Source organism: Egretta garzetta, unplaced genomic scaffold (assembly GCF_000687185.1).
Source record: "Egretta garzetta isolate BGI_Z169 unplaced genomic scaffold, ASM68718v1 scaffold120, whole genome shotgun sequence".
NCBI lineage: Eukaryota > Metazoa > Chordata > Aves > Pelecaniformes > Ardeidae > Egretta > Egretta garzetta.
Genome location: NW_009258270.1, coordinates 635,904 through 647,224, shown reverse-complemented (window position 1 = coordinate 647,224; position 11,321 = coordinate 635,904). Strand labels below are relative to the sequence as shown.

General features: G+C 41.0%; 1 protein-coding gene across 1 annotated transcript in view; it reads left to right on the top strand.

The window, feature by feature from the left end:
- NF1 (neurofibromin 1) overlaps positions 1–9,809 on the top strand; it is a 95,086-nt gene extending 85,277 nt beyond the window's left edge. The window contains 12 exon segments of the mRNA XM_035889630.1: positions 6–107; positions 1,059–1,199; positions 1,561–1,687; positions 2,182–2,313; positions 2,842–2,977; positions 3,810–3,967; positions 4,888–5,010; positions 5,710–5,837; positions 6,548–6,648; positions 7,500–7,642; positions 8,485–8,531; positions 9,357–9,809. Coding sequence (XP_035745523.1) covers positions 6–107; positions 1,059–1,199; positions 1,561–1,687; positions 2,182–2,313; positions 2,842–2,977; positions 3,810–3,967; positions 4,888–5,010; positions 5,710–5,837; positions 6,548–6,648; positions 7,500–7,642; positions 8,485–8,531; positions 9,357–9,809 — 1,791 coding nt within the window.
- Positions 9,810–11,321: the final 1,512 nt, after the last annotated feature.

The following is an 11,321-nucleotide window of genomic DNA, read 5'->3' as shown; positions in this document are numbered from 1 at the left end:
AAAAGGGACTTGAGAGCTGTTTAAAAGGCCCTGATAATTATAATAGCCAAGTTCTAATAGAAGCTACGGTTATAGCACTCACCAAGCTGCAGCCTCTTCTTAATAAGGTAAACAACTGGCTTTTTAGAGTAAACAGAGAACATGTTTTATAAATGAAAATTATAGTTATGGGTATCATCTCAAAAATATAACCAAGCGTTGTGGTATCTGAAGTTCACACTTCACTGCTATGACTCATGCTCGAAAGTGCTACATATGGGAACTGTCACAGATGTTTGTCTGTGGGACCTGTGCAAAGGCTTCAGAAACGCGTTAGAACGTACTGTTCTGCTTCATCAAACTGGGCCATAGCGGTACAGGCATAGACCGTGCTGCCGGCTGTCTTCAGTTCTTCCCAAAAGCCTTTCAGTCTCAGCTTTCAAGTGTTTGATTGCTGATAGATCGTGGCTTGTTGGTCGTACCTGATTCGGTATTAAGGTAGCCCTCCGTGTGTTACTTTCATGTTCGTTATGTGATCAGCTTACCAATGGGTGTGCTGTTAATGAAGAGCCTCATGTATTTACTGTTAGTAAATAAAACTTGTTCCTAGAAAAATCTGCTGCTTAAGAGACACGGCATCTGTTGAATGCCAATTCTTCCCGCATGCTTTTTTGATTTGGAGAAGAAATTGCCTGGCCAGTTCTATGTACAGAATTGCACTCCATCTTCCGCGTGTGCTCTCAAATTAAGAATGAAAGACCCATTTCTGTCCAGTCTGGTGTAAGGCAATGTGCGTCAGACATTTTTGGGAGCAAGGGAAGGAATATAAGAGAGAAGGAATGGCTTTGGGGGAGGGGAAAGGCTTGAAATTCATTTGCTTTCTACTCTTCACCTGTTAAGTGCATGAAGAGGGCAGGTTCCTGTGTACGGCTGTACTGATGGAATGGATGTGGTTGCGGACAGAACCTGCTGCAGGGAGGATAGCAACGCGTAGAAAAACCACTTGTCGGTCTTATTTGCCTTTGACGTACAGGACCTGACTTGAAAGTGAAATCGTGGGGGTTTCTCTTTCGTTCCAGGACTCCCCTATGCACAAGGCCCTCTTTTGGGTAGCGATGGCGGTACTGCAGCTGGATGAGGTAAACTTGTACTCAGCAGGTACAGCACTACTGGAACAGAATCTGCACACCCTGGACAGCCTTCGAGTCTTCAATGATAAGGTAAGCTGCGGGCAGTCAGCCGTGACTAACCCTTCGTCTGCGTAAGCTGTTAGAGCTGTTCAAAAAGAAAATATTCCGTGTCCTCATGGGCCGTAGTTAAGCAACTAAAACTGAAATTTGTGTTAGGAATTGTTTCACTGCCAACAGTAAAACTCAGGCGTCGAGATGAAGCTGCTCTTCTGTTCTAAAGTGGAACAGAAATGTAGGGATGTGTTCTGACCAAGGGTGTGTTTGCTGTTGTCACGTGAACGCTTACCATTACTGTTCTGTCACTTTAAAAAACCCAAACCAAAACAACAACCTGAGATATGATGAGCAACTTTTGATGATGTATTCCTGTATTTCATTTTTTCTGGGTCAGAGCCCAGAAGAGGTGTTTATGGAGATCAGGAGGCCGCTCGAATGGCACTGCAAGCAGATGGATCATTTTGTTGGGCTGAATTTCAACTCCAACTTCAACTTCGCACTAGTGGGCCACCTCCTGAAAGGTAAGCATACATAATGCTGCTCATTTTAGATGAGCACTCTTAATTCAGAGATAAAAACAAGTCCAAAGATGAAGGGGAAAAAACATGGGTGATGGATTTTGAGTAACTCGGATCGCAGAACAGATTCAGAAATAAATGTGGTTTGACTAAAGGACTTAGCCCCCACGGGCACGTTCTTTCCTACTTCTTCCCAGAATGCTGACTTTGTGTGTTTGCCCGTTTTCAGGCTCACTGTCTCTTTTAGAAGATTGATTTGTGAGATAATAGATACGATATATGTGCAGACATTTGAAATTACGTGATTTGGGGGGGAGGGACAGAAAAAATTCGTCTTGATGGTCCATTTTCTGTTAGCATTGTGCTTCCTTACCCTTTACGTGACGTTTCCTGAGAACATGCTTAAAAATATTCATAAATATTTTCAATATATTAATGCTTCATAAATATGCATTAAAATTAAGTACACTATTTGATTTCTTAACCTCATTTCTTAGGGTACAGGCATCCTTCTCCTACCACGGTAGCAAGAACAGTAAGGATTTTACACACACTACTAGCTCTGGTTAACAAGCATAGGAACTGTGACAAGTTTGAGGTGAACACCCAGAGCGTGGCTTACCTAGCAGGTAAAACTAAACGTACAAACATTCCTTTAAACTTGTGCTAACTGAAAAGGAGTGGACCATTGTGGGAATTGTTATGGGTTTAGGTTGATAAAATTGTACCAGCGTGAAGGGAGCTGTAACTGGAGATGGACAAGAGGCTGGGCTGGGCTGGGGTACGTGAGTTAAAGCTTTTGTGGACGGAAAGCTTGCCAGCGTAGGACCTACTGAGCAACCTGGAAAATATTTCAGGGAGGCTGAAGGTTTCTTGGTTTAAGTGTGTTCCTTAGAACTTTCAAATTTCTAGTGGTCTGGAAGTAGAAATTTTAACCATGTGAGGGCAAATGTTTAAATCATGTCACTGTAACTGGATGGGGAACATAACTCTTTTTAAACGAGCTACTTTTAATCTGTACATTTCAGTAAGGTGTAATTACATCTCAGTGGTGGTCTTTATACTGAGTAAAACAAATAAATTGATGGAATATTGCTTACATTCTTCAATGTGTTCCTGCTGTGGAAAACTCACGTTAGCTTTCTTTGAATTTTTAGCTTTGCTGACAGTATCTGAGGAAGTTCGAAGTCGCTGCAGCCTAAAACATAGGAAGTCTCTCTTGTTGACAGACGTTTCAATGGAAAATGTTCCCATGGATACATATCCCATACATCACAGTGACACTAGCTATAGGTTGGTTGTCTAACTTTTAGATAAGTTATCCAAATTTCAATGTCTGTTTACTTCGGTGTAAGTTATCTAGAGGTAACCTGTGGTATATTGAAAACCGAAACCCATGTTCCTAAAGCCGGTTAAGGTTCTCTTACTGGTTCCAGACCACTATGCTATTGTGATACTGTGATCAAGACTGACAGAGAAATTGGGTATCGGCTTCCTGTAGATTTAATTTTGAGATCTGTAAAGCTATTTCAGAGCTTACCTGCTTTGGAGGTCCTTAAACTCTTTGCTGACCTCTTTCTACAAGACCTAATTTCACCTAATTTTTCATTTATATTGGGGAAGAAAGTTCAGTTCGTCCTTTCAAGAGCTTCAGGGCATGTACTAAGTAATCGCTTGGTCCGTGTCGTTGAAAAATCTTGACACCTTACAGCCTGTCTATAAGCAGCCACAGAGATAAGCACAGAAATCAACCTAGAAGTGACGTGGAAAGCCAGGTTCTCCACAGGGAGCACTTTACTCAGTATCCCTCTTTTTAGCATCCAGTATGGAGTAGCTGATTATTAAATATTTTTCATCTTGCCTCATAGGCTGATTTGCCTGTCGTCTTTTCATTGCTTTATTTTTTCTCTCTTGATCATTATGTTCATATCAGATTGTTAGTTATCACTAGCTCAGACATTTTTGCAAGCAAAGTAATTACTGTTTCTTAATGTGTATTTTGGGGAGATTAACCTGTTAGGAAAGATGGGTTTAATAAAGGATAGTTTGGCTAGTTGAAAAAAAATTATGCCTCTATGTGCACAGTTTAAAAGATTTTCTTAATTTAATTTCTCTGCACTTTCAGGACACTAAAGGAAAATCAACCATGGTCATCACCAAAGGGGTCAGACAGACACCTGGCTGCCAGTTACCCGACAGTGGGACAGATAAGCCCTCGAACACGAAAATCCATGAGTTTGGATATGGGGCAGCCTTCACAAGCGAACACTAAAAAGCTTCTAGGTTATTAAGATAACTAATTTACTAATTTGTCTACAGAATACCTCAGGAAGTGTTACTGGAGAAATATTATACTTGTATTTAAGCTGACTTTAAATGCTTATTCCCGATTCAGAGGAATATGTGCGGTTCCTGCAAAATACAAATTAGGGAACACTGTACGGTTAACGAGGACTAACTCAGTTCTGTTGATCACGGAGGGGGGGGTGCAAGAGTGACACTCAAAATGTGCATGTGGAAGGGGAGAAAAAAGGCAAAATAAGGGGAGGGGGAGAAAAAAAGGTCTTGCAGATACTAAAGAGCCACAGTGTGAATTTTCTGCCACCAGCCCTCTTTCAACAAAACCAAGGAGCTGAGGACCTTAGCTTAGCTGCTATATTGAGTACTCTACCTTATGCTAGAAGAGATGATCCCAAAACATTTTAGATGTTTTGGAAGCAATCTGATTTTTATTCATGGCTTCTCAGTGCATCATGTTTATAAGCCAAGTCTTAATATCAGAGAAACGAGATGAGTTGCTTTGCATAACGTGTGGTTACCCTTTTACGTTACACGGTGTATATGGAAGGAGAGGGACATCTCTTTCATTACAATCCCTTTACTGCTTCCTTTTCAGTAATCACATTTTGGCATGTTTATTTGATGTGATGTGTTGACCAGGAAACCATAGCATGCCCACAGCTTACATATTTGAATATGAATTGCATGATTTTCTCATATGTATCGTGAAGCATTTTGGAAACTGTGATGGAGAGCGGCATGGTGTGATCGTATTTTCTCTGCCATCCCTGAAAATGGTGAAAATGTCCCCAGATTCCTATCAATACACTGTAGATAGGAGAGTAGCTTGGCCAGAAAATCAGGAATAGTTAGAATATGGATTTAGGTTTAATGTTTTTAATTGCCTGATAAATTGTTTTTAGGTACAAGGAAAAGTTTTGACCATTTGATATCGGACACAAAGGCTCCTAAAAGGCAAGACATGGAATCTGGAATCACAACGCCTCCCAAAATGAGGAGAGTAGCCGAAAATGATTATGAAATGGGTGAGAAACAGGACTAACATTTTAAGAATACTAATTATAAACGCTTTGTATATATATACAAAGGATTATTTCTAAATTCAATGTTTATTTGCCTAGGTTACTACAAGGTAAGGGAGAAATATCTTTCTTAACAGTGGCTTCTGGAGAGTACAGCCTTCCATATCACTGGCAACTGAGGTTTGAATTAGAGTTGCTCAGTTTGCAGACACAGAATAAGGGGCAGGTATTAAGTACCGCATACAAGAGTGAAATGAAATAAGTAAAATTTGGCTTCTTATAAGTTAGTAAGTCCTAGCTGCAAATTTCTGCAGGACATGGAACGTGACCTAATGCCTAGAATGCCTCTCTTCATCTTCTCCCACATCTGCTTCCTGTGCCCCCACCCCCAATTGCAATGCAAGACCAGGGTTCTTCTGTTGTATCCGATGTCAGTCTGCTGCCTGACCCCGAATATGGTACTTGCCACCCCTGGGCCTGTATTCCACTGAATAGGAAATTGGGGTTATTGTTTGCCATTTGATAATACATCCCATGTAGTGGTCTAGCGCTGCTAAAAGCATAGTTGTTGCTTTTATACTTTATGAAAAGGCTGGTGAACTCTACAGTTTGCGTATGACTGAACTTGTTGTGCAAGAGCTAACTCTATTTTGGTTTGGGTTGACTTGGCTTTGGATGAGTTGCTCTTTTTTTATCTGGCAGAAACCCAGAGAATATCACCGCAGCAACACCCACATCTTCGAAAAGTTTCTGTTTCTGAGTCAAATGTCCTCCTCGATGAAGAAGTTCTGACTGACCCAAAAATTCAAGCACTGCTGCTTACAGTTCTTGTAAGCCTTCTTTCTGCGCATTGTCTGTTATTTTCTGATTCTCTTTGATCTTCCAAAGAAGCATACGTGTTCCTTGCAGTGTTTCTGAATTCGTATGGATCAGAGTCGCTGTTGTGTGCAAGTCTGTTCCTTTGTTGGCATTCTTCAAACTTTCTAGAAATGTATTTAAATGCTCTTTGAGAGAAAATACTGAATTTTCATTATTCTGCATTGTTTTGTAGAACATGTCCAACACTTGTCCCTTTTTCCTGGCAGATTTTTATCACAAACTAATTTTATATAATAAAAGGATATTAATATATTATACTTAAAAAGTTAAGAAGTGAAAATTGTTGGAATCCTGGCATAATTCAGTTTAAAAGCTATGAGCTAGTAATATAGGAACCGTATGATAATGCTTGCTTCAGATGTGCCAATGCAGTTACCATTGCTGATGTAATTCAGAAAGACTCAGTTGCCTGCTTTTGTCAAAAACCGACCAGCTAAATTTTTTGCCAGGGTAGAAGCTGTTACCAACTGTTTTTATTGTCTCCCACATACACATGAAATAAATTTATGTCCTCTTTGGACATGGAATCAAGTGATCTTTTGTAATGCTGCTTTCTGCTGTTCAGAAATCTTGAAACCTTAAAGCCACAACAACGACAAAAGCCTATAATTACTCAAATCAAATTAGAAGCGTGCTAATTTAATCCTTTCCCTTATGACAGGCAACATTAGTGAAGTACACTACCGATGAGTTTGACCAGCGGATTCTGTATGAGTATTTAGCAGAAGCCAGCGTTGTCTTCCCAAGGGTCTTTCCTGTTGTGTAAGTACCTAAAACTCTGCTTTTAACGACTCTGGACTTGGCCCTTCCTTTGAAAGGTCTCTGGACCAGGCCTAGCATGTGTGAGAACTTACTCACTTGTGGGTCGCTGGCCGCAATCTGTCCACAGCTCGTTGAGGCAAACGTCCATAGCAACGACGTCCATATGTCCTCAGATACCACTGCTACAGATGGTCCTCAAAAGCGCTCCTCAGCGTCAGAATTTCGGGCAGGTTGGCAGAGCGTGGGAGAATTCTGCCGCTGTTGCTAGGGAGCCTGTGCAGCCATCAGCTGCTTCCAAAAGCTGGCAGCATCACTGCTGTCTAGTGACTTACCATGGCTTTATTGCCTATTTGATACTGCGGAGAATCAAATTACATTCTAATATGCTCGTGTTCGGGCTTTGTAAAGTAATGGTCAAAGTACAGACAGGTTCTGTGAGTTATTGAAACCACAGTTGTCAGTAACTGGCTTTTGTATTTAAAAAAAAAAAACAAACCCAACCCAGACACGCCTGAGTTGTGCCAGGGAGCTCAAATGAGACAGCACCCCCCCAATTGTCACAAACTGCTTTGAAATCCCAGCTCTGGCATGAACACAAACCCAGTGAATATTTTCTGTTGCTGAAAATAGTTAAAATACTTGCAATGTAAAGTGCTAGGTAGGTGCTTTAATGGGTCGTATTGTTAGTGCAGGTTTTTGAAAGTATTCCACACCGTAAGAGTCCTCACTGAACCTACATAGGAATTGGTTTGTGCTTCTGAAATGACTGAGATTTTGAAAATCCCACCTTAACTGCTGTTTGCTGATGTCAGTTGGGAACTGCAGATTTACTTTACTTCTCTCTTCTTCAGGCATAATTTATTGGATTCCAAGATCAATACCCTTTTATCGCTGTGCCAGGATCCAAATCTGTTGAATCCAATTCATGGGATTGTTCAGAGTGTTGTCTACCACGAAGAGTCTCCTCCTCAATACCAAACTTCTTATCTCCAGAGTAAGTATTTTTCCATTTTTTTAAAAACTGCTGTATTTTAACTTAGATTTACTCCTGAAAATGTTTCAGAATGATTGCAAGCCTAATAGCAGCATCAGCCTTGTGTGGCATCTCTCCAACTTCATATATTCTAGTAAAAATAAGAGTTTGCATATTAAAAAAAAAACAAAACAAACCCAACCCTACTGACATGAAGATTAAAACTGCTTGCGGCAGTTGCACACCAAGTAGTCAAAGCATCACACCATTGGCGTGAGTAAAAAGAAGTTGAAACTCAGTATTCTATTTCCACCAACGAATTTAAGTAATACAGAACATTAATGGAGGTGATAAATGATGAGTTTTAAGTTAGCCTTGTAACTTAGGGGTTAATTTAATTATTGGTAACTTCCATAGAGTAATGGTTGTATTCCAGTGCCCAAGCTCACTTTCATGTCACACTTGAAAACTAAATATTTTTTTATGGTCCTTAATCAAAAACTTCCCAGGAAGATCCATAAGAAACAGATGACAGCTGAGAAAAACTAAAATGTTGACATAGTTTCTTAAATGAGATGTGTATTTACATACTAAATTTACCATTTAAAATACCATCAAGAATTCCTTGCATGACCCTTCTGAGATGTCGAGAGTTTTACAACTTATGTATTTCATATACAAATTAAAATGCCATAATTTTATCTTATACATGGTTTGGACAGCTTTTAGTATTGCATCTCCAAATCAAAATATTCCATTTCCATGCCTAAGTAAATCCAAGTGATGTACTATGGGTACGTTCTAGTTGTTTCCTGTCAGTCGAGAACCGTGGTTTTGTGGTAACGTTCAATTTGTCGTCGTAGGTTTTGGATTTAATGGGTTATGGAGGTTTGCTGGCCCATTTTCTAAGGTAAGAACAGTACACTGTGCTTGGGTTCATGAGTGCTTTGCCTTCATTTTCTGTATAAAGCATGTTGTTCCTCCAGGAAAGATGCAGATAAATGACAAGTCATAGAATTTATATGAGCAAGTTAGTAATATAAAGCTCACTCCTGTAGCTAGGACAGTTTTCAAGCCTGCATCAGATATTTTGATAGACTCAGTATGGTCAAATTACCAGAGTTGGGTAAAAGCAGTCAGGTGTGAAAATGCACCTTGTTACTGCCCCCAGGTTCACTCAGGGGCCTTGGACGTACAGTGCCACGCAGATTTAGTTTATTACGTGTATCTTACAGTGTAAGGGATTAATTTGGTAAGAATGGTAATTCCATAAGGATAAACTTTACATTACAACAGAACAAACAAATGGGGCACTGGCCCATCTGTACTGGCGTTCGTTCCCTCCAGTCATCGTAACGAGAACTGGCTGAGCAGAGCAGGCAGCGTTCTGGGTGTTAGGCTCTGGGGGCACAGGCGACGCTCTCAGTAAGGTGCTGGGCTCAGGTGGCTGTGGCCGCTCACCTCGCGAAGGAAGCGGCCTCTCTTTTCTGACTCTGTGCTTCCACGCGCTGCTGAAATGACACCGACCGGCGGGCTCTAAGGTGCGCGTGGAGATCAGTCTGGAAAAGACTGCAAATCGGTTTTTACAGATAGTCACATCAAGTGCGTTTTAAAATTTTCAGGCAAAACCAGTGTGATATTAGAGCGAGTTCTGGGGCAAAGCTCGTCTTGACAGAGAAGGAGGAAGAAAAGAACCAATCTTTTTTTTTTTTTTTTTCTCTCCCATCACCCACAGCAAACACAGATCCCAGACTACGCTGAGCTCATAGTGAAGTTTCTTGATGCCTTGATTGACACGTATTTGCCTGGAATTGATGAGGAAACCAGTGAAGAATCCCTCCTGACACCCACGTCTCCCTATCCTCCCGCAGTGCAGAGCCAGCTTAGCATTACTGCTAACCTTAACCTTTCCAATAAAAACCAATTTTTTTTTTTTTTTTTTTTTCTCTCCCATCACCCACAGCAAACACAGATCCCAGACTACGCTGAGCTCATAGTGAAGTTTCTTGATGCCTTGATTGACACGTATTTGCCTGGAATTGATGAGGAAACCAGTGAAGAATCCCTCCTGACACCCACGTCTCCCTATCCTCCCGCAGTGCAGAGCCAGCTTAGCATTACTGCTAACCTTAACCTTTCCAATTCCATGACCTCGCTCGCCACTTCCCAGCACTCCCCAGGTCAGTAGTGGTTCTGGTCCCACATAGGTAAGAGAAATGTATTGAATTTGCTGGGTTTGTAGCCAAACACTCAATCTCGTCTCTTTGGATGTGTTTATGCATCAAACATCATTGCATTGTTGAGTCAAATGAATATTAAACTCTTTACTAAGCTGTTACGCTGGCGTTTCAGATGCTGGGTTTTGTCCAGCGCAAAAGCTGTCTTCCAGGCTGTTGTCCATGAAGGCAATAGCATTGAGTGCATCAGAACAAGTAACGGCTGCACCTTAATACCGAATATGTGCAGCAGTGGAGCCTTGAAAAGTAATTAATGTAAATATATAATCAGAATATTTTGCAAGGATAATAATACCTGTCTGGGCACTACGAAGTAGCACGTACTAGGAAAAATAATCCAGAACCGTGCCATGGAAGAGTGTATCTGGGCTGACTCCGTTTCAGTTGACTACGTGATTTAGGGCCAGTGCTCATATAGGCAGCATCACGCTGAGGTCATACCCTCCCTTGAAGGAAAAACAGTATCCCTGTAGATAGGTGTGGAGTCTTGGGTCAGCTCAGACTGTTGTGTTGCCAGAAACATACTGCTGATAAAAGGAAGGTTTTCAAGAAAAGAACAGTCATTAAAGGCATTAATTGGATAAAACCATTATGTTCCTGCTGGCTTGGGGAGAGGGGAATTACAGGGAGATACGCAGAGGTTAAATTTAACAGCGTGGGTTTTCAGGGTGGAAAATGAAAAAAGAGAGTAAAAATTACTCAGTGTAGCAGATGAAGCATAAGCCAAAGGAAATTAAATATAGGAAGAAAATGGAATCTATGTCAAAGAAATCTGCATGAAGACTCTTTCCGAGGTGATTTTGGATTAGCATCTTGTATGTTGAGGAAATTCTTTACTCTTCTTCATCATAAAAGATGTGTGATATTTCTTCAATGATGATTTAAGTATTGCAGTTCTAGCCACTGCAGCCAATCAACCTTTTATTTCTGCTTTGTTCTAACCTTGACGGAAGGCTGGAAACTACTTGTATTTAGGTGAAATATTTACAGAGGTGTTTGGTGTTTCTCCCTCTCTTGTTGTTCTCTGGTTTCTGCTTGCCCTGAAATAAGCTCAGCTTAGCGGTACTTAGCTCTGTTCCAGAACTCTGGTCTTCCAGGCCATCGGTTCGCTCACGGGTGCTGTGCAGGGGTTTTGCTGCATGTGAGGAGTATTGCAGAGGTGCAACAGTGCTCCGTGTCTGTGTAACTTGGGAATGGTGATTCCTTTGTTTATTTCATGCAGTGAAAAGTGATTGCAGCTTGCCTTTTGCCAGTATGAAAACAGGGAGAAGGATAAAACTAAAGGGAAAAAACCCAGACCTTGCTGTCAGTGTGAAAGTAAGTACGTTAGGGGCAGCATCTTTCCATTTAGGATGTAGAATCAGTAGCAACTCCAACAGTTCCTTGTGCAAGGATGAAGTGATGGTGCAGGGTTAGGCCCTCTACCAGTCAAAAAGGCATTTTGCTGTGTAAGCGTCTTCCTT